This window comes from Nerophis lumbriciformis, linkage group LG06 (assembly GCF_033978685.3).
Source record: "Nerophis lumbriciformis linkage group LG06, RoL_Nlum_v2.1, whole genome shotgun sequence".
Classification (NCBI taxonomy): domain Eukaryota; kingdom Metazoa; phylum Chordata; class Actinopteri; order Syngnathiformes; family Syngnathidae; genus Nerophis; species Nerophis lumbriciformis.
Window position 1 is genome coordinate 36,333,451 of NC_084553.2, and position 24,341 is coordinate 36,357,791.

The 24,341-nt window shown below is 38.4% G+C and overlaps 1 protein-coding gene across 1 annotated transcript in view; it reads right to left on the reverse strand.

Annotated features, from left to right (window-relative positions):
- elp4 (elongator acetyltransferase complex subunit 4) overlaps window positions 1–24,341 on the reverse strand; it is a 155,796-nt gene that overhangs the window by 128,735 nt on the left and 2,720 nt on the right. Inside the window, exons 2-3 of the mRNA XM_061964238.1 lie at window positions 20,396–20,431; window positions 2,328–2,449 (exon numbers count right to left, since the gene is read on the reverse strand). Of these exons, the coding sequence (XP_061820222.1) occupies window positions 2,328–2,449; window positions 20,396–20,431 (158 nt within the window). The remainder of the gene's footprint in view (window positions 1–2,327; window positions 2,450–20,395; window positions 20,432–24,341) is intronic.

Below are 24,341 nucleotides of genomic sequence, written 5' to 3' on the forward strand. Positions count from 1 at the left end.
TGTGACCAAATCTGCTGGGTCAAAAGTATACATACAGCAATGTTAATACTTGGTTACATGTCCCTTAGCAAGTTTCACTGCAATAAGGCACTTTTGGTAGCCATCCACAAACTTCTGGTTGAATTTTTGAACCCTCCTCTTGACAAAATTCGTCCAGTCAGCTAAATGTGTTGGTTTTCTGACATGGACTTGTTTCTTCAGCATTGTCCACACGTTTAAGTCAGGACTTTGGGAAGGCCATTCTAAAACCTTAATTTTAGCCTGATTCAGCCATTCCTTTACCACTTTTGACGTGTGTTTAGGGTCATTGTCCTGTTGGAACACCCAACTGCGCCCAAGACCCAACCTCCGGGCTGATGATTTTAGATTGTCCTGAAGAATTTGGAGGTAATCTTACTTTTTCATTGTCCCATTTAGTCTCTGTAAAGCACCAGTTCCATTGGCAGCAAAACTGGCCCAGAGCATAATACTACCACCACCATGCCTGACGGTAGGGTGGTGTTCCTGGGATTAAAGACGTCACCTTTTCTCCTCCAAACATATTGCTGGGTATTGTGGCCAAACAGCTCAATTTTTGTTTCATCTAACCACATAACTTTCCTCCAGAAGGTCTTATCTTTGTCCATGTGATGTCAGATGAATCAACAATTTAGCTGTTTGGCCAAAATACCCAGCAATATGTTTGGAGGAGAAAAGGTGAGGCCTTTAATCCCAGGAACACAATGCCTACCGTCAAGCATGGTGGTGGTAGCATTATGCTCTGGGCCTGTTCTGCTGCCAATGGAACTGGTGCTTTACAGAGAGTAAAAGGACAATGAAAAAGGAGGATTACCTCCAAATTCTTCAGAACAACCTAAAATCATCTGTCTGGAGGTTGGGTCTTGGGTGTTCCAACAGGACAATGACCCCAAACACACATCAAAAGTGGTAAAGGAATGGCTAAATCAGGCTATAATAAAGGTTTTAGAATGGCCTTCCCAAAGTTCAGACTTAAACTCCATTGAGAACATGTGGACAATGCTGAAGAAACAAGTCCATGTCAGAAAACCAACACATTTAGCTGAACTGCACCAATTTTGTGAAGAGGAGTGGTCAAAAATTCGACCAGAAGCTTGTGGATGGCTACCAAAAGCGCTTTATTGCAGTGAAACTTGCCAAATGACTTGTAACCAAATATTAACATTGATGTATGTATACTTTTGACTCATTAGATTTGGGCACATTTTCAGTAGACCCATAATACATTCATTAAAGAACCAAACTTCATGAATGTTTTTTGTGACAAACAAGTATGTGCTCCAATCACTCTATCAAAAAAAATAAGAGTTGTAGAAATTATTGGAAACTCAAAGACAGCTATGACATTATGTTATTTACAAGTGTATGTAAAATTTTTACCACGACTGTAGATATATATATATATATATATATATATATATATATATATATATATATATATATATATATATATATATATATATATATATATATATATATATATATATATATAAACATTAGAACATTCAGGGTAAATGTGTAGAATATCATCTGAAAAAAGACTATGTGTGGATAAATTCTTACCTAAACACACAGACAGAAAGTGATAGAAAAATCTGACCTTTAGGTTTATTGTGAGTTCAGCAGTATGCAAATTAACCTAGTGCTCATGAATCAATATATTTGTGTCTATAAAAAGAAAAACACATTAACTTCCATTTTACATTTGATTTGATGATTGTCATACTGTTTATAGAGGTGAAAACACTAAATTCTGTGATATATCCCCATTGGGAGTGCCCCTGTCTTAATAAACCTTTGATATGTAAAGAGAGGGTGAGATTGTGACCCCTCCCACTATCAATCAGCGGGAGCGAGACCCACCTCCCGTATTTTGGGTGGCAGTTAACTTCTGGGGCAACAGTTCTCTTCACACAGCGATTTATTGGGAAACATTTCAACAATGCCGTAACCGTGCCACCCGCGACATTTCAGATAACCCCGCTTGACCTGGATACCCATTGAGGACTGTACGGTTTTAATACTTGCAAAAATGCACAGTTACAGCTGGTGGAGTGCATTTACAAACTATATTTGACTGCATGTTGCATATTTACTTTATCTAATATTAGGTAATTATAAAGGTGCTATTACAAAAACTTATACAATAAAAGCTTTCAATACATAATCAGCACTACTACTACTACAACTTCTTCAAATCATACACAACAACACAGTGACTTTAGACACTTTGAGGCCAAAATGTACGTTGTTCTACATCTTTACAGCCAAAACGGCAACAGAAACAGACACCAACTCCTCTCATATACCTGGAAGATGTCATCTGGGTGGTCGTGAGCCGCTGCGAGGAAGAGTTCATGTCGACACACCACCCCTTCTGCCAGGAAGTATTTTAGAATCATGCGGGAGTAGCTATCGTAACGGTCCTCCTCTGGTGAAAAGAAATAAGGGTTGGCAACAATTCAGAAGTCATGTGTGTTTATTTCTCTCCCCAAAAAAACATCAAATCCAGGTAAAGTAAGACTGCAGGTACACCCAGAATAAACAGTTGTGAGGGAAACATATAAATATTCATGTATATTACTGTCATATCCTACACTGTCATAGTATATACAGGTCTAGTCTGACCAGTCCTACAGACACCTTTAAACCAGACTCACATCACAGTGGCTGACTATAATTGGTATAAGGGTTTTGCTACCTGAAGATGACACTCAATGTGGCACAATGACATACTCGAGGTGTGATCTTAGATATATGTCTTCATTTCTGCTTCTGCTCTCATATCAAGGTCTCAGAAGTATGTGTGTCTACAGACAAACAGGAGGGAGTCACCTGTCGCAAGCATTCACCTGACCCACTCCCACTGAACCTAAAGATACCCTAGCTGCCAAGTTAACAGTCAGTGGGAGGCAGAAAAAGCAGGGTGCTTCAACCTCTAACTCATGAATCTGATAGTAACCTTGTCAGTCATTTATTAGCTGTGTTGCTGGGGATGCCACCTTTGGAGGACCCAGCATTCGTGGGCTACCGTGGTAACATCTTAGGAGTCACTTATGAAAGTATCTTAAAACATCAAGTCAATATTTCCTTGTAGCATAGAATTATAAGGTTTTAAAAGTATTGCAAAACATATAGTGTTAGTTGTTCTAAAGCAGGTGCACCCAAACATTTGCCTCCAAAGACCAAATTGAAAATGTGCGATGGGCCGTGGGCCAAACACAGCTATTTTAAGCATTCAGCATACAGCAGAAATTGAACATTGGAATTTAGATCAAGCTAGTCTTCATGAAACAGGTCTGAAGTATTTAGGTTGAGATGTTTGAAATAGTAATAAATCATTTCCAAGGCAGCTAGTACAAATGCATATTTGTTCTCTAAATCAGCATCAGGATTATAAGGAGGGACTAGAAAAAAATCTATCTCCTGTAAGGGGTCCATGGTCCTATAAAGTAACATTTTAATTTTGCTTCAGTTGGTGTACCAAATGAGTCCCAAAGGTACCCTTGCTTATTAAACACTAAGTGGCCACCAGGCCATTCTACACTTTTGACTGACAAAAAAAGAAAGCATCATCACCGTGAAACCCCCTGAGCGGGACACATAACTCCACACAGCATGCCACTCCTGCTTCCTGTCACAATCACCATTTTGTAAAGATTTCATAGGGCTCTCTAAACAATGACAACCAGTGGGCAGAGAACAAAGGCAGCAATGACAGTTTAAGGTAAACTGGGACATAGTTGACAGCTTGGGAATGACATCCTGACATGTCGTCCTCGAGCATCCAGAGAATTTCCCCTCCCACGTTCCCGGTCTATATCCTCACCTACGGACTAAGGACAGCGCAGGAAATTCCATGGCTCTTCAATTTGTTGTCGGTGGGGCTCCCTGTTCTCTTATTGATGGGTTTCTAGGTCAGCAGGCCTTTGTGGCTTTCAGCAGGCCCCACAAAGACTCCCAGATGGGCCCTCTCAAGATGGGGCCTATTGTGGCTGTGTTTCTATGGGAGCCTTACAAATGGAACCTCCAGGAGTCATTAGGCTGTTGAGGCGGGGGGTAAAAAGGTGGGGGCTAGCGGTGGTGGCAGGGTATAGGAGCAAGAGGGGTTGGGAAGGACAGTCATATCTTCAAGGTAGATCAGTCACTCTGGAAAGTCATGAGATGATTTGGACTTTTTTTTTTTTTTTTTTACTTATGGTTACAAAGGTTTAATGAAGTAGGGAAGGCCTCAATTTTATTTTTCCAACCACATGGGAGAGTAAGAGTCTTCATATTAGCTAAAGCAGTAGAAGGAAAGAACATATCTGTGTCATACTTCACAATATGAAGTATTACAATGCCATAAACACAGTATTGTCTATGCGCTGACTTGTGCATGTTTTCAAGCTAATTTGCAGGAAAACCAATGATCATGTGAAATGTAACACACATTTGTAATAAGCACAGAATATTGGGAATTGTTTACCTTTATCAGGCAATTGGCAATATTATCTAATATGCATTGTTACGTACAATATTATCATTTGAATGTAGTTTGTCATTGTGAGTGTTAATGCTGACTGTTTTCGTCAAGAACATATCAAATAATTATGTAATTGTATTTTTCTTTTTATATATGTGGTTTATTTGCAGTATGCTGTCCTTAATGGTTGGCACAATCACAATTTGGTGGATTATTACGCACAATCTGTGCGATTATATTTTAACCAAGTTGAGAGTCATAGCTTGAAATGTCCCCACAATGGTTTCAGTATTTTCAACAGTTTGCATTTTTTTATTGAAATCTGTTGAAATTAAATATAAGTAAAATATTAGGGAGAAAATTATTACTGTATAACCTCAAATAGTTACACTGGCAAAAGGAATGGGTTAATGCAAATACAAATCATACTATATAAAAATAATGAAAGGAACCATTTTTAAATTATATTAACTTTTATTTCTCATTAATGAAGAATTGCTTACCATTGTAAGTACCTTTGTTATACTAAATAAAAAAATAAAAAAAATGAAATGGACTCATTTCTGTAAGCAAAAACTCAAATTAAATAAATAAGTACATTTGTTTTTCAAGTTGGAAAAATTACGTCCGACGTTGTCTTTTTGTTTATTGCATCACGTGATCAAGGCATTCTCGCTCGTATGTTTGTGTTGATGGGCGTGTATTTGCCATCCAATTAGAAGCTGAAATATTACCACAACAAGACATTTGAATTTATAATCAAATACACTCAGCCTTTCAAGGTTATTTATGACACTAATTAAAAAAGTTAAAGTACCCATGATTGTCACACGCACACACTAGGTGTGGCGAAATTATTCTCTGCATTTGACCCATCACCCTTGATCACCCCCTGGGAGGTGAGGGGAGCAGTGGGCAGCAGCAGTGAGCAGCAGCAGTGGCCGCGCCCGGGAATCATTTTTGGTGATTTAACCCCTAATTAAAACCTCAATGTCAATTCGATGTCGACTAATCGTGCAGCTAATAATGAGATTGGCTAGCAACCAGTCCTGGGTGTACCCCACCTCTTTTCCAAAATAAGATGGGGTTGGCTACAGTTTAGCAGTTTAGAACAGGACAAACAATATAGAAAATAGATTAATTACAATATACAGTGACTAATTTTAAAAAGTAAATTATTTGAAGGGGACCTATACAATATATACATTAACAACCTATCATTTCAAACGGGCAAATTCCCAGATAAAATGAAAATAGCAAAACTCATACCAATTTATAAGACTGGAGACAAAAACTCATTTACAAACTACAGACCTGTTTCTCTACTTCCACAATTTTCTAAAACTATTAACAACTGTTTAACAACAGATTGGACAAATTCATGAATACAAATGCAAGACTCATAGACAACCAATACGGATACAGAGCCAACATTTCAACATCAATGGCATTAATTGAAATACTGGAAGAGAGTACCAATGCAATAGAGAGCAGTGTTTATGGATTTAACAAAAGCATTTGACACAATCAATCATATCATCTTAATAAACAAAATAGAACGGTATGGCATCAGAGAGTTGGTCTTGAACTGGGTAAGAAGCTATTTAACCAACAGGAAGCAATGTGTGAAAATAAGAGAACAACCATCGACAGAGCTGAAAATATCTTGCGGCATATCTGAAGGATCAATACTGGGACTCACATTGTTCAATCTTTATATGAACGACATTTGTAAAATTACAAAGAACTTAAAATTAGTACTATTTGCAGATGACACGACTGTGTTTCGTTCAGGAGAGAACACACAAAAGATAATACAAATAACAACAGAAGAAATGACCAAATTAAAAAGATGGTTTGACAAAAACAGACTATCTTTGAATCTCAGCAAAACTAAAATAATGCATTTTGGTAACAGTAGAAAAGAAAGTCAAACACAAATACAGATAGATATTGAAAGGGTAAAATAAAACATATTTGTGGGTGTAATAATAGATGATGAAATTAACTGGAAACCTCATGTAAAAATATATATAAAGTAAAGTAGCAAGAAACACGTCAATAATGAATAAAGCAAAATATGTTCCGGACCAAAAATCACTCCAATTCTCTACTGTTCACTTGTGTTACCATATCTGAGTTATTGTGCAGAAATATGGGGAAACAACTACAAATATGTGCTTCATTCACTAACAGTGTTACAAAAAAAATCAATTAGAATAATACTTAATGTTGGATATAGAGAACATGCATAACCCATATTTATTGATTTGAAAACATAGTGAATTTAGTGAATTTGCAAACAGCTGCAATTATGTACAAAGCAAACTATAACCTGCTACCCAATAATGTACAACAATTCTTCTCAATAAAAGAGGAAAACTATAACCTTGGAAGAAAATCTAATGTAAAACATTTGTATGCACGTACAACACTTAAGACCTTTAGCATATATGTATGTGGAATTAAATTATGGAATGCATTAAGCAAATCAATTAAACAATGCACTAATTTGATTCAGTTTAAGAGACTGTTCAAACTAGAAGTGTTCACGAAGTACAAAGAAGAACAATTATCATAAATATCTGGAACCTTTAAAAAAAAAGAGAGACAATGATTATTTATATATGTAATATTTGTTTATTTACTTATGGTATATTTATTTATTGATTCACTGTTCTGTTATGAACAGAAAACAAAGAATTGGGATAAGACTCCTATGATATGAGAGGGGATGGGATTAAATAAGCTGTGTTTCTTACTACTCCTTTTCGGACATGCTGTAATGAAAACAACTTGAAATATGAGATGCATTGCATTGTAATTGTATCAGATTCATCCATCCATCCATTAATTTTTTACAGCTTGTCCCTTGCGGCGTCGCGGGGGGTGCTGGAGCCTATCTCAGCTGCATTCATGTTGGAAATAAACTGAATTGAACATAATGAATTTTGTCTTTTCTGACCTATAAATTGTTACAATGTTGAATACTCAATAATGCCAGAACATTAAATCATGATGTTCATGAAATTTGGTGTGAGCTTGCACACAGTTTTGGATGCCACTTTCGCAGGGTTTTGCAGTCTGGCTATGTCGTGACGTCACCGTGAAGCACTAATTTAGACATTAAGTCAAGCGCTAAGCCAGAGGAGGAGCTCTGCTTCAGGCCATGAGGAAACACACACAAAAAAGGTAAGATTACAGTGTTTTCCCACCATGGGTTGCACCGGATTATAAGGTGCACTGCCAATGAGCGGGTCTATTCAGGTCTATATTTGTACAAAAGGTGCACCTTATTGTAGACGCATTAAAGGGGTCATACAGTAAAGTATTATGATTTTTTTAATGATTTTTTTCTACTATTAAAACATTTTCTTGTGGTCTACATCACATGCAATAGTGTTTTTTGGTCAAAATGTTGCATGAATTATGTTTTACGAACCATTTTCAAGCTGTCTCTTCAAGATGCGCCGTTTTGTGGGCGGTTTTATTTACCTGGCTCCACATCGACATAGTGTCTTCTCTCTGACATCTTTGTTGTACTGGTAGTTTTTAGTGCTTTCATAGCAAGTCTATACTGACAGATAAGTTAGGACTGTACAAAACGTGATAATAGAAATGGCAACAGTAGGTGATGAATGCCCCATGGCAAGAGAACAGAGAAAAGAAGGAGCTTATTGACTATGGCGCGGATTACAATGGCAGACGCGCACACATTTTCGAGACTTATGCAGATCCCAAATACACATCAGCAGGTACCAATAGGTAAGAAAAGTTGGTTTTGCATAATAGGTCAAAACAAAACGCTCGATAATATGTCTCCTAATAGGTGCCATGTTGAGGTTCTTATCCATACACCATAATAATACTTGTATTTTGAAGCACAGTACGTCTCACTACGGTAGCCGTACTGCGCCGACAATTCAAGTGGTGCGGCATCGCAGCTTACCAAATACATATTAAAATATTTTGACAGATTTTTGAGCGCTATGTGTAAAGTTCTATATTCTCAATTAAACATCAAAGTTTTGGACTTGCTTGCGAACAGGTTAGATTTATTGAAAAGGGGGCATCAACTTGCAGTCCACAGTTATCTCTTATGTGGGATTGCAATCTGATGGTCACACTTATCATTATACCATGTACCAAATAAAATTGCTTCGAGGTCAGTAAGCACAACCAGAATTCATCCGTACATTAGGCTCACCAGGTTATAAGGTACACTGTCAATTTTTAAGAAAATTAAAGGATTTTAAGTGCGCCTTCTAGTTTGAAAAATACGGTAAGTAGTATTTTCATCATTTTTTGGGATGTGCTTTATAACATCGACGTGTGACATGCAGTAACATATATGTTGTTAAAAACAGCTTGTCTTAAGCACTTTCTGAATTCATCAGCTAGGGTGCAGGTGTACCTAATGTGGTGACCGGATGAATCTATATAATGTTTATGAAGTATATTTTCAACTGTGTCTGGGTAAAAAAATATTGCAACTTCAGAACATATATTTGTGTACATTATCGAAAGGTAAATTATGATACTTCTGGAGAGGGTGGGGAATGGTTTTTATTTGCAATCAGGGAAGGCCTCAACAATTTAACATCTGGCAGACAGAGTAAAACAATGAGTTGAGTTGAGTTTGAGTTGATTTCGAACATGCATGCATACAACATGATACATCACAATTTCCAGTTTCTCATTTCAACATGTTCAAAAAGGAGTAGGAAGAAGGAGAGCCTATTCAATCTCACTCCGTTTCCTTTACATAGCAATTGCTAACACTTTTGTTCACTTCCTGTTTTCAGTTTATTCACAATATACTCCACAAATAATAACTTAAAAAAATAATAATTAGTTAAGTAAGTTGTATTTCATATGGTGGGATAAATATGATTATCAATACATTTAGAATGTTCAACATGGTTCTTCTTTGTACTTTGTAAACATTTTAAGTTTGAAGAGTTTTTTGAATTGCATCATATTAGTACATTGTTTGATTTATTTGCTTAATACATTCCATAATTTAATTCCACATACTGATATAATAAATGTCTTAAGTGTTGTACATGCATACAAAAGTTTTAAATTAAGTCTGTCCTCTCTTTTGTTGATAATAATTGTTGTACGTTCCTGGGTATCCGGTAATAATTTGCTTTGTACAAAATTTTAGCTGTTTGCAAATTTACTATTCCGTGGAATTTCACTGTTTTCGATTCAATAAATAAATGTTTTGAATGTCCTCTACATCCAACATTATGTATTATTCTAAATGATCTTTTTTGTAAGACGGTTAATGAACAAAGTGTACTTTTGGAGCGAGCAATAGAGAATACGGAGTGATTTTTGGTCCAGAACATATTTTACTTTTTTTTTTTTTTTTTTTTACTATTATTGATGTGTTTCTCACCACTTCGTATATTTTTTGCATACGATTTCCAGTTCATTTTATCATCAATCATTATTCCTAGAAATGTGGTTTCATTTAGTCTTTCAACTTCTATTCAGTGTGTTTGTATTTGTGTTTGACTTTCCCTTCTACTGTTACGGAATAGCATTAGTTCAGTTTTACTGAGGTTTAAGGATAGTCTGTTTTTGTCAAGAAATCTTTTTAATTTATTAATTTCTTCTGTTATTATTTGTTTTAGCTTCTGTGTGTTCTCTTCTGAACAAAACACTGTTATATCATCCACGAATAATACTAACTTTAAGTCGTTTGTAATATTACACATGTCATTTATATAAAGATTGAACAATTTTTGCAGCTGATATAGGCTCCGAAAGGGACAAGCGGTAGAAAATGGATGGATGAAATTTTGGTCCTAGTATTGATCCGTGTGGTACTCCACAGGATATACTGTTATTAGTTGTTGTAGACAATTGTTCGCCGAGCTTCACATATTTTTTCCTGTTGGTTGAGTAGCTTCTTATCCAGTTTAAGACCAACCCTCTGATGCCATACCGTTCACATTTGTTGAATAAAATATTGTGATTGTGTCAAATGCTTTAGGTAAATCCATAAACACTGCCGCTGCACATTGTTTACCATTTATTGCATTGGTAATTTCCTCTGTTATTTCAATTAAGCCATCAAAGTTGAAATACTAGCGCTGTATTCCATGTTTGTTTATGAAATTCTCCAAACTGTTATTGAATAGTTTTTCAGTGATTTTAGAAAATTGTGGAAGTAAAGAAACAGGTCTATAATTTGTAAATTGGTGTGTGTCTCCAGTTTTATAAATTGGTACAACTTTAGCTATTTTCATTTTGTTTGGGAATTTGCCTGTTTGAAATTATACGTTACTAATATATATTATTGGTCCTGAGATCTCTTCAACAACCTTTATGGTTTCCATTTCAATTACATCGATTGAAGTCTTAGATTTGCATTTTTTCACATATGGTGTCATTGAATTCCTCAGTTGAAACTGGGTCCGGGATCCTTTCTTCCAATTTTGGTCCAATATTTACAAAGTAATTATTGAAGCTTTCAGCTACTTTCTTCATGTTGTCATTATTTATGTTTCCGTCTGAGAAGTATTGGGGGCAATCCCTCTTAGTGCCATTTTTTAAAATGCTATTGAGGATGCCCCATGTTGCTCTCATATTGTTTTTGTTCCTGTTTAATTGACAGTAAGATTATTTTCTACACGTTCGTAGTATGTTAGTTATTATAGTTTTTATACTTTTTGTACTTATTTTCTGCTTCTGTAGTCCTTTGTATTATACATTTTCTATGCAAAGTATGCTTCTTATTACAGGCATTTTAAAATTATTTTGCCATCCATGGTTGATTGTTCTTTCTCTGCTTTCTACTGAGTTGTTTCCATGGACATTGCTTGTCATAAAGTATTATGAATGTCTTTAAAAAATGTACCATATGCTTCATCAACATCATTTCCATTGTACACCTTGTCCCAACTTTGCTTTTTTAGGTCATTTTTGAAGGTCATCATACTGTTCTCTGTGCATAGTCTTTGAAATGACTTTTTGTCTTCCATGTTCCTCTTCTTGTAGCTTCCATCATATATTGCGAACACTTACAGATGATCACTGATTTCGGTCATAAGTAGACCACTTGTAGTGTTATAATCAAAATCATTGGTAAAAATATAATCAATAGCTGTGGCACAGTGTCCTGTGATTCTGCTTGACTCTGTGCTTTTAGGATATAAACTCAGTATACATCGTATCAATGAAGTCATCGATGGACTTTTGCTTGTTAGGGTTCAAAAAGTCAACATGGAAGTCACCACGTAAGAAAATACTTTTTGGATCAGTGTCCATAATATTTGCCTTGTTCCAGTCTTCAAATGTTTCAATACTTGACTTAGGTGATTTATATATACAACTGAAAAATGTTTTTGCTTTTTTTCCTGACACATTTCAATGGTTATGCATTCTAAGATATTATCAATAGCAAATGACATGTTTGTTTACCACGTTGTAATTCAGGTTCTTTATCACGTACACAGCTACTCCTCCTCCGTTTTTGTTGGTTTTGTTGATGTAATTTGGTTCATATCCTTCCAGGTCAAAATCCATTCCTTTTTTTTTTTTTTATCATCGATGCATGTTTCTGTGACAGCAATCAATTTGAAGGGTTTGTTGAATTATTCTGAAAAGTGCTTCATGTTGTTATAATTTGCATACAAGCTTCTGCTATTAAAATGAGCAATTGACTATTTGTTGTCACATTTAATGTTGCTGTTATATTGTCCATATGTATAATATAAACAATTACTGATGTGGGAGAATTTTTTTTTATCTGGATCTATATCATTGTCCAAATCCTGGTTTTATGGTCTTTGTTGCAGAAGTTTTTCAGTTCCATATTTTCTTGTTCAACAATCTTGATGATGTTTCAATAATTTCTGTAAGTGTAGGTGGATGCTAGAGATGCGCAGTTTGCGGACACAACCGCGGAGTCCGCGGATTATCCGCGGGTCGAGCGGTTGAAAAAAAAAAAAAAAAGATTTATCCACGGGTCGGGTCGGGCGGTTGAAATAAAAAAAAAAAAGATTTTAAATAGATTCAGGCGGGTGGCAGTTAAACCAATTCGGAAATATATATACATAGTTAAATGTAGTTACCCACATACGAAAAACGAGCAGGCAACTGCAGCATATGCCACAACAGAAGAAGAAAAAAAAAAGAGATGGACACTTTTACGGAGCGGAGAAGGGACGCCTCGCCGGGGTCCGGGACCGAGGCCCCTTCCCCCGAGAGGGCCCCACCGGGAGCCGTAGCTGAGGTGATCCGCGAGAAGGGCCCGACGCACGTCCAGGGTCACCACCGCGCCCACCGCACCGACACCCCGCCTCGTCCGTCTTCGCCGCGGCCGGCGTCACGCGCAGCAGGTAAGCAGCTTACCTACCCGCCACCCCCGTGGCCGGGGGGTCGTAACAGGGGTCACTCCACGCGCTCCGCCCGCACAGCTTACCTGCCCGCCACCCCCGTTGCCGGGGGCGCGTAACAGGGGTCACTCCGCGCACAGTGCGCTCACGAAAGGGGTGGGGCTCACCCTGGTGAACCGAGTGGGCCACTTTTGGTAAGCAGAACTGGCGCTGCGGGATGAACCGAACGCCGGGTTAAGGCGCCCGATGCCGACGCTCATCAGACCCCAGAAAAGGTGTTGGTTGATATAGACAGCAGGACGGTGGCCATGGAAGTCGGAACCCGCTAAGGAGTGTATAACAACCCACCTGCCGAATCAACTAGCCCTGAAAATGGATGGCGCTGGAGCGTCGGGCCCATACCCGGCTGTCGCCGGCAGCGAGAGCCGCGAGGGCTAGGCCGCGACGAGTAGGATGGCCGCCGCGGTGCGCGCTGAAGCCTCGGGCGCGAGCCCGGGTGGAGCCGCCGCGGGTGCGAGGGACATCGCACCTCCACGCGCTTGGAGGTGCGCTCAGCGCGGCTCCCAGATGATTGTGCACTGGTGTGTGTCTGGGCCGTGACAGCGTGGCACGCATTGAATGTCTCCTTTCTTCAACAGGCAAAAGCTTTATAACCTCACTAATGCCTTGCATCGTCTATATTAGATATATAACAACGGGCGGGTGCGGGCGGGTGCGGTTTTGATTAAATGTTATTTCGGGTGGATGCGGATGGTTGACGACTTTTGTGATGCGGTTGCGGATGAAATAATTGCCTATCCGCGCATCTCTAGTGGATGCGCTCCTGAATCTTCTAGGTCTTCTTGTTTAGTGTTCCCTTGGAACAATAGTAGTGTTGGTGTTGAATTTAGGTGTGTTTAGACTCCATTATCATCGTTGTTGTGGAAACAGTGTCAACTTTAATATGTGTCCAGGTCTTGCTTCTGGACCTCCATTCAGCTTGATGCAGATTTACAGTTGGCGCCCCAATTTTCCTGAATTGTTTCCTGCTTTCTCAAGTCGTGTGCTTTCTTGGCGATTTCAGCATTACGTTTTGTGAGATGCTCATTCATGTACACATTTGTTCCCTTCAGCTTATTTCCCTGTTTCAGCAGTGCCATTTTAGATTTTCAGCTAACAAGTTTCACAAGGATGATTGGAGTGGTATTGTTGTTTCTTCCATTCAGTGGGATGCATGTTTCGATTGTATTAATGTCGATTTCAATTTCCTTTGTTTGCAGAAAGTTGACCACTTGCTGTTCTGCTGAGGCAACATCCAGGTCATCTGGATCTCCTCCATTATTCACAGCTTTCGCGTAGGATCTTGGTTTAATTCAGTGCCCTGTCACAATGATATCGTTCATTCATTTATCTTGATCCTTTTCATCTATGATATTCCTCAGCATGTTGTTGTCTCGTTTCACTGCAATAACTTCTACATGAAGAATTTTCGTTGGGTTACAAAAGTGACTGTGGAGCAAAATTTAAGCAACATTTACAATAAAGCATGTCCAATACATATTATCGAGACCAGAAGTCTTTGAAAGTGTGTCCACAACCCCCATGGGGTCCTCAGAAGTACTGCAGGGTAGTCTTTAAATTTGTGGTTGATTAGACTTTTTTGATATTTTTCTATATTCCCATGCAATATTTTCACAATAATCTATATGTGTTTAAATACACTGTAGCGTAGTTTTAAAATGACAGTGACATAGCCACCCTACTTAATGTACATTGCAGGTTTCAAATAAAAACTTAAATAACTAATTACAATATTATTGTATTTAATGATAGCATTTAAAACAGCTTGCGGTTGGCAGCCTAGTTTTCAGCTAGCAATCGGCGCACCAGTTGACAGTTACAAATTAACAATTAGTTGTTAGCTTGTGATTAGCACACCAGTTGTCGGTTAGCATTAAGTGTGCCAGTTGTCCGCTCGCGATTAGCACACTCGTTTTTAGCCACTGATGAATTTTTCAGCAATATGCTAGCAATTAGTGCAACAGTTTTTAGCTAGTGATAAGTGCGTAAGTTTACAGGCAGCAATAAGCGCACCAGATGTCAGCTAGCAATTGGTGCGCTAATAATTAGCTTGCAGTTAGTGTGCCAGTTATCAGCTATTCGCAACATTATACTGTATAATCTTAGTATTGCACAATAGCAAGTTCCCTTTAGGGCCACTTTTATTTAAAACAATTGTATACAAGACAAATAAGTAGGGGGCCCCTGCTCAAATTACATCAGTCTAGGAGTTCTTGGCCTGGTAAACGTTGAAGACCCCTTATCTGGACCACAAGAAAGTGTTTTAAAAATACATTAAAATAATCATTGCTCCCCTTTTACAAATTACTTCTTTTTTTTTTTTAATGGGAGGCTTTGGAAGAGGTAGTCTCTTAATAATTACGTGTTTACACTTGCTGCAGTGTCCTCTGGAGGAACAATTAAGATCTGAAGCTGAGATGAAATTACAGGCACTATTCTGTCATAAAACATCTTAAAAGTTATTTTTAGGTATGAAAAACTACGTAACTAATGTTTGAGTGTTTCAAAACTGTAATAAGGATTTAACTCATACAGCAATAAGCTTTGTCATGAGAATCACAAGGAAAAGCAAAGTCTTAAAAAAAGCACATGTTTGATTTAAAAGCTTTGTTCCTTGTTAAAAAAGCATAAAAGATGTGAGATCCGAAGACAAATACCATACTGCATACTGCACACAACCCACCACCCTCAGTTGACAAATCAGGATGGACAGCTCAAGACACTTCAAAAGGCAGACAGGGCGGCCTTATAATTTTATGTCTGAGTCGCACAAACAGGCCATCACAGCTCAAGGGGGCAGACTGTAGGAAACGACTGCCTGAAACAAACAAAAACAAACACACACTCCAAACTCCCTCTGACCTACCCACACAATGCATACACTAAACAAAACACTTGCACAGACAGCGAATCGTGCGCACAGCCGCACACCACTCTTTTAGACAAACACCAGAGCATGCGCGCTCACACACACACACGCACACACACACATTTCACCTTTACTGTGTCTCTCATTACCAGATGAAACCAACCGTGCGTTGATTCACGAAATGGAAGGGAAGAACGCATTAGTGTGTAATCATCGACTCCTGCATCGATTGGAGGGATGAATTAAAGGGCAAAGCAATATCATCAGTTTGGTTTAGGTCTTACACACGCACAAATTGCGGCTTGAAGGGAAAACAAGAATACCGTAACCTTACTGTCCACCAGCGTCTGTGATGAAAGATAATAATAATAATGATACACTGGAAGACATTTTAGTCTCACAATAAACACATTGCTTTGATTCTAAAAAGCACTATGCAACATCTACCGAGGAACATATTGTGTAAGTGTAAACACCTGGTATTTGCGTTAGAGCACAAGCGGTAGAAAATGGATGGAAAATGGACTTCAGGTCATTTGAGAGTTACAGTTTCTGACTTTAAAGGTGCCATATGTAATAATTTAATGTCAAGTCATCACTAAATGGCCCTGATATTTCAAAAGGCATTAAGAAATCATGTTACTTTTAAATACCTTTATAACTAATAACAGTAGTTCAGCCGGGATATGCTCATTTCAAAATTAGATTTTACAGCCCCAAAAGTAATGTTATTTATTTCATTCATTTCGATGTCCCGCCCTCTACCGTTTGACTAATTAAAAAGTCTGTGAGTTTGTAACATCCGACTAATTAAAAAGTCTGTGAGTTTGTAACATCCAGGTTGCCAGTTACGCACCGCCCTCTTTGTCGAGCTACTGCCACTGGTAAAGTTACTAAACATGTCAGACCTTACTAAATCTAAAAGGCGTCGTTACGATTCTCAACTTATTCATGACAAAGCCAGGAACAAAATGAGGATTTGTATCAAGGATGCCTTTGAAAGATGGAGACGATTGAAGGTGGAGAAGATTGTTTCATCTGACGCCAAACTTGCTAATTTCCTCCTTGATAGGTAAGTCAGGCATTTACATTTTCTTATTACTTGTAATAAACAGAAAATGGACATTTCGTATGTAAACTATATTGTCCAATACAGTCTATGATCTTGTCATCTTGTCTAATAAAGCTAGTATGTTCGTGTAACGAATGCTTAGGAGCGAAGCACCATCACACTAGTGTAATACTTTTAGCATGCTAGCCCAGTCAATGACACTTCGACATATAGGCTAACGGGGGAAATACATGCCCTTTAGCCTGTATGTCGATGTGTCATCCAACTGACAGGGCAAAATATATTTTCGACAAATAAAATCTATGTGTGTTCGTTCTCAATATGCTGATACGCTGAGGAAATGGGTTCCAAACGAGCACGGCTAATTGCAGTTTCTTGTACTGTATGTGTATCAGGCACGTATGGGGTGGTATTTGTTTGGCACAAAATAATACATTACACGTAATGATTTTCTCACTTTTGTGTATTGGCCTGGTAGTAGGCTATATGATTTATACGTAACGTGGTTTTTGCGTAACGTCGGTTGGCTCATAGAATTCGATATGTGATATCCATGCATCCATTTTCTACCGCTTGTCGCTTATATTATATATTATTACATATAATATATTTTGATGGTAGTACGTGCGGTCAAACTAGACATTTTAGCAGGGTAATTCCAACAATCTGTCCTCACTCCCGATTAAAATATTGCTGCGTAACTTTACAAATACCTTTGGCTAATCGAGATTAGTAAAATGTGACATATTTACATAGTAAACCATCTTGCAAGAAGCATAAAAAAAGAGACACCTACGTCAATTGCCATTTGAAGTTGCTCGTAGTAGGATTTGGATTCGGCTGCGTATCTGGCAACCTCAGTCATGGAGAGTGGAAGGGGACTACAGAATTTTGACCGTGATTGCAGTACCATTTCTGGCCACATTACTACATATGGCGCCTACATATGCACGGACAAAGTATGAACACACATTAAAAAAGTACAATATAATGTCATAATGACAATGTGACGATTGTTTTATGTGAATTTTTTGCAAATTTGTCAAAAATAAAAAACTAAGACATCCTATGTACATACCCGGTAAGTATTCAGACCCTTTGCTCAGTATTTTGTTGCCGCACCTTTGGCCACAATTACAGCCTCAAGTATTTTCCAATACAATGTTTGACACACCTATCTTTGGGCAGTTTTGCCCATTCCACTTTACAGCACCTCCAGCTCCATAAGACTGGATGGGAAGCGTCGGTGTGCAGCCATTTTCAGATCTCTCCAGATATGTTGAATCAGCTTAAAGTCTGGGCTCTGGGTGGGCCACTTAAGGACATTTATAGAGTTGCCCTGAAGCCAATCCTTTAATATCTTGGCTGTGTGCTTAGGGTTGTCCTGCTGAAAGATGAACCGTCGCCACAGTCTGCGTTTCGGAGAGCTTTGGAGAAGGTTTTCATCCAGGATGTCTCTGTACATTGCTGCATTTATCTTTCCCTCTATCCTGACTAGTCTCCCAATTCCTGCCACTGAAAAACATCCCCACAGCATGATGCTGCCAAAACCATGCTTCACTACAGGGATGGTATTGGCCTGGTGATGAGCGGGACCTAGTTTCCTCCAAACATGGTGTATTGCATTCAAGCCAAGTGTTCAATCTTTGTCTCATCAGATCAGAAATGTTGTTTCTCATGGTCTTTTACAAAGGAATGGCTTCCGTCTCGCCACTCTACCATACAGATCAGATTGGTGGATTGATGTAGAGATGGTTGTTTTTTTTATAAGGTTCTCTTCTCTCCACAGAGAAATCAGAATCAGAATCAAAATCAGAAATACTTTATTAATCCCCAAAAGGAAGTTAAATGCTGAGTGACCATTAGGTTTTTGACCTTCTTCGGACCTTCTCCCCGATCGCTCACATTAGACAGCCGGCCAGCTCTAGGAACAGTCCTAGTGGTTTCAAACTTCTTCCATTTACAGAGGATGGAGGCCACTGTGCTCATTGGGACCTTCAATGCAGCAGATATTTTTCTGTACCCTTCCCTAGATTTGTGCCTTGAAGAACTACAGACAATTCCTTAAACTTTATTCTTTGTTTGTGCTCTGCCATGCACAGTAAAGTGTGGGAATTCAAATGTAGACATTTGTGTCCCTTTCCAAATCATGTCTAACCAACTGAATTTACCACAGGTGGACTCTAATTAAGCTGTAGAAACATCTCAAGGTTGAACAGTTGAAACTGGATGCCATTGAGCTCTCTTTTGAGCTTCATGGCAAACACTATGAATACTTAGGTACATGAGATTTCTTAGTGATTTTTATTTTTAACAAACTTGCAAAATCTTCCTCAAAAACTTTATTATTATAGAGTATTAAGGTGGAGACTTGTCCAGGGTGTACCCCGCCTTCTGCCCGAATGCAGCTGGGATAGGCTCCAGCTATCCCTGTGACCCTGGGAGGGACAAGCGGTAGGAAATGGATGTATGTATGTAGAATTTAGGGGACACAAATGAATTACTTCCATTTTGGAATAAGGCTTTAACATAACAAAATGTGGGAAAAGAGAAGCGCTGTGAATACTTCCGAGAGAATGCCAAGGGTGTGCAAAGCAGTAAACAGAGCAACGGGTGGCTATTTTGAAGAAACTATAACATAAAATATGTTTTCAGTTATTTCACCTACATAACTCCTCATTTTTTCATTCATAGTTTTGATGAAAATAAAGAAAACAAATTAAATGAGAAGTTATGTCTAAACTTTTGGCCTGTACCAATATATATATATATATATATATATATATATATATATATATATATATATATATATGTATATATATATATATATATATATATATATATATATATATATATATATATATATATATATATATATATATATGTGTGTGTGTGTTTTCTGATTGTATACATACAATCACAACATGCTATAGAACACATTGAGCTGTGTGAGTAATTTCAAGTCAATCTGATATATGGGGGTCATACTTTGGGGTTTAATACCACTGACACCATGTGGTGTATTTGTCAGTGTATTTGCCAGACCATGGTAACTTCTTCCTAGTTAATTGTCATCCAGATAGCAAGTCGACAGGAACATGAAATAAGCTTCCTACAAGGTGTCATTAAGCATCCAATGAACTGAGAGTGTAACAGTATTTGTACATTAAATATTCCAGTGAAAATAAATATGAATATTTTCCTTTTGCTGCTAAATTGACTGTAATATGTTTCCAAAGACGATAGTTGGTGATGTTAGCTTCCTAACCAAATGTCCACTAAGTCCTTGTTCCTTCCTTCCAAAATAGTGTTTTGAAAAATAACTTTACTTTTAATATTCCTATTTTGTGCAAAGGGAACTACACGTTTGCTGTGCCTGCTTAAACGTGTATCTGAAGTTAACATATCTTTACCAAACAGTGCATTTTTGGTTGATGGATATGAATTGGAGTACATTAAATATTGTATTGTAATATTATAATATAAGATGCCTGAGCAACTTTATTCAACAAGAAAGAATTAGGGTCATGAGAAAAAAACATAAAAACACCTCTCACCAATGAGAAGCACCGTTCCAACTGCAAGACCACCACCTGTTTAAGAGAAAGAAGTTTAGTGTGACACATAATTAAAGGCATTTTCATTTCATAATTAGCTGATTTCACTTTTTGGTATCCAATGTGGTCCCTAAAACAAATATCAAGAGGAATGTGTTTGTCTATTGTATTATTGTACACATACGCTTCACTCCAACATATTACGTTGCCAAATTATTCAAGAGTTTATAATAGAGATCGACCGATTATCGGCGTCGATATTTGACATTTTCACATATATCGTCTTTTTTTTTTTATATACAATAACTGGTACAACATAACTGTATTAGCAGATACAATATATTACTGGTTTCTTTTGTTTGTTTTCGCTACTCCATCAGTTTCCTCTGTCCACAGCACTCAGGAGTGTAGGCTCATTTAAGGAGCGCAGCGAGTTTTATGTTACGTGGTTCAATCAAATAACAACGTGACAGAGATGGATCAACATGACGATGACAAAAACGATCTGCCAAAAAAAAAAAAACTTTGTGTAAATATTTTTACAAATAGGAGTCTTTTTGCATAAGTCAAGCAGAAGAGGCAGCAGCTCACACATTCTCACACTTTCTGTAACATCCAGGGAGATATGTCTGCCAGCTTCAAAGATGTATCATCTATAAGAGGGGTCTCAAACTCAATTTACCTGGGGGCCACTGGATGCAGAAACTGGGTGAGGCTGGGCCGCAAGAAAAGATTTCTTAAAAAAAATCTAACATGCACTTTTTAATGAATTCACCTTCTTTGAATGGCTTTCCCGCCCTAGCAACCATCTCACTCACCATGTAGCTAGCTTTGACTGCTGCAACCATCTCACTCACCATGTAGCTAGCTTTGACTGCTGCATCGCTCTTTTCGCTTGCTTTCTTGACAAAATCTTCTTGCCTCAGTAGACTGGTTTTAAAATTTGCAACGCGGTTCACTCTCTCCCTGGTGTTTTGCATACTCCTCAGCATGTCTAGTTGTATAATGACGTTTCAAATTGTATTCCTTGTGCACCACCGCAACTTTCTCTGTATCAACTACAGAAAAGAGCTTTAAGGATTATTCATAATGTAGATTACTTAGAACACACTAACATATTATTTATTAATTCGGGTTTATTGAAATTACAGGAGCTAGTAAAGTTACAGACATTATGTGTCATGTTTAAGGCTAAAAGTAAAACATCGCCAGCAAATTTTGTCATCACTTCTGAGAATGAAGAGCATAGAAGAAAAGGTCATTTCCAACATCAGTATTCAAGGACAACTTTAAAACAAATGTGCATATCAGTGGTGGGGGTTACACTATGGAATTCTCTTTACAATGAGATAAAAGATTGTACAAATATATTCCAATTGAAAAAATATATAAAGACAGAACAATAAGATCATATGGACAGCCATAAGTGTTTACATTTTGCGGGGGATTTGGGGCGGCTCGCTGTGGAGTTTACAGTTACGGTAGCACAATTAGCCCCGAACAAGCTAACATCACTACTAACGTGTTACACGTCTGATTTGCCCAGCGACTCTCTGTCGGAGTATCAGCGCTGGGGTCCAGTGCACCACACTTTTGTATTGTCGCCCGGTCCTTCGGCGGAGTGCTTTGGAAGCTACCGGACCGCTCGTCTTACCCGCCCGGACTGTTTACAACGGGGGCGGGAGCGAGCAGGCGGGCGAGCGAGGGAGGCAGGGAGGGAGGGAGGGAGGGAGGAAGAGCGTGTGCGGGTGTCGTGGAAAAGCGGCAAAATGTTTCTCTGCTTGCATCACACAAATGGCGTCAATGCATACTTGCCAACTTTGAGACCTCCGAATTCGGGAGATGGGGGGAGGGGGGGTTTGAGGTGTTTGGGGAGGTTGAGGTGGGCGGGGTTGGGAGGAGGCGGGTTTGGGGGTAGCGGGGGAGGGGTGGGGGGGGTTGTTTTTGTAGCCCGGAAGAATTAGGGCTACAAAGGATTCTGGGTATTTCTTCTGTTGTGTTTATGTTGTGTTATGGTGCGGATGTTCTCCCGAAATGTTTTTTTTTCTTGTTTGGTGTGGGTTCACAGTGTGGCGCATATTTGTAACAGTGTTAAAAAATAAATAAAAATAAAATATGACCACCCTCAGTGTGACATGTATGGCTGTTCGTCAAGTATGTCTTGCAATAACTTGCGTGTAGCTGCAGAAGCCACATACAACATGTGCCTGGGCCGGCACGCTGTTAGTATGGAGAAAAGATGATGCAAAAAGATGATGCGGTGACAGTTTCTAGAGGACACTAAAGGCAGTGCCATCAAGGCACGCCCTCGATATTGTGGAGAACTTTTTACCACACCATGATTGGTAGATTCATTCAGCTTCGCACACAACGCTGTCAAGCGCCATTCATTTAAAACTTGCGGGCCGCACTAACATTAAACTTTCATATTAAGGTGGGGGCCGCAAAATAACGTCTTGCGGGCCGCAATTGGCCCGCGGGCCGCATGTTTGAGACCCCTGATCTATAAGCTACATGAAGGAGCCCAGAATAGATTTGATTTAAATGTTCGTAATACTTCAGAGTTCCTCATGAGAAAACCTTACAATGTATTAAATCCATAAACTGCTATGAAACTGTATAACAATTAGAAGATGGCGAGTTACTATGATGTAGACAAATCCCATATTTTAACAAATTTTCCCAGATTTCCCATATTTTTAAATGTTAATGTTCCTCTTAGACACACATAATAAAGGTGTTTGTGATATCCCCTGATGTTGTTTGGTGCTAAATTAGCCACAACATTAGCACCGCATTAAACATTATGTCCCTAGTGGTTCGATGTGTCGCTAAAAATTATGTTATAAAAATATCAACTTAAAGCCTGACGTGGGCTCTGAGCCGAGGATGTCGTTGTGGCTTGTGCAGCCCTTTGAGACACTTGTGATTAAGGGCTATATAAATAAACTTTGATTGATTGATTGAGCCTTGTCCAGCTGCTTACTGACGTACATTATTCATGTTTGAATAACTTTTACTGCGAATACATATCGGCTCCAATTATCTCTGATCGGCCTCCTTGACTACTAAAAATCTGTAAAGGACCTGAAAAAAACATATCTGCAAGGACAAACGTGTCTAATATGAAGACACATGACAAGTACTGCATTGAAATATAACATCGAATATTCCCACAACATTTGTTTAAATAATACTTCACATTTAATACAGACTTTTACGGAGCCCCTAAAGGGACATGGGGGAAAACATTTTTTTTAGATATGTATCCAAACTATCTCGTGCTCCCCCAAAAGTTTCTCGTGCGCTCGAAATAGTTTCTCATGCGCACGAGATGTTTTCCCGTAAGCACAAGAAACATATCTAAAAAAATAATTTCCCCATGTCCCTATATGTTTCTTGTGCTCACGAGAAACTATCTCGAGCGCACGAGAAACTATCTCGAGCGCACGAGAAACTATCTTGAGCGCACGAGAAACTACGGAGCCCCTAAAGGGACATGGGGGATTTTCTTTTTTTTATAAATTTTTTTTTTTCAGACATGTATCTCGTGCGCACGAGATAGTTTCTCGTGCGCACGAGAAACTATCTCTTGCGCACGAGAAAGCATTGGATGCGTGCGCGTGGTTTGAGGTGTGTGAAAATGGCAGTTCAGGGGTTAATTTGGCTGTATTTCCAACTAGGACTTTCCCCCATGTGTGTTGTGGCAAAATGTGAATGCCTGATTACGGTACTAGGTGTGAGACAAACACTTTATCTTCCTGGTTATTGTAACGCTACGTGTTTGACACAAACACTCAATTTGACATACAAAATAACTACTATTTTTAAGAACAAGTTACAGTAATATATAATATATACATACATGCTTATACATAATATGTATATTATATATATATGTACATATATATTATATTATATTATATATACACATATAAAGATAGTT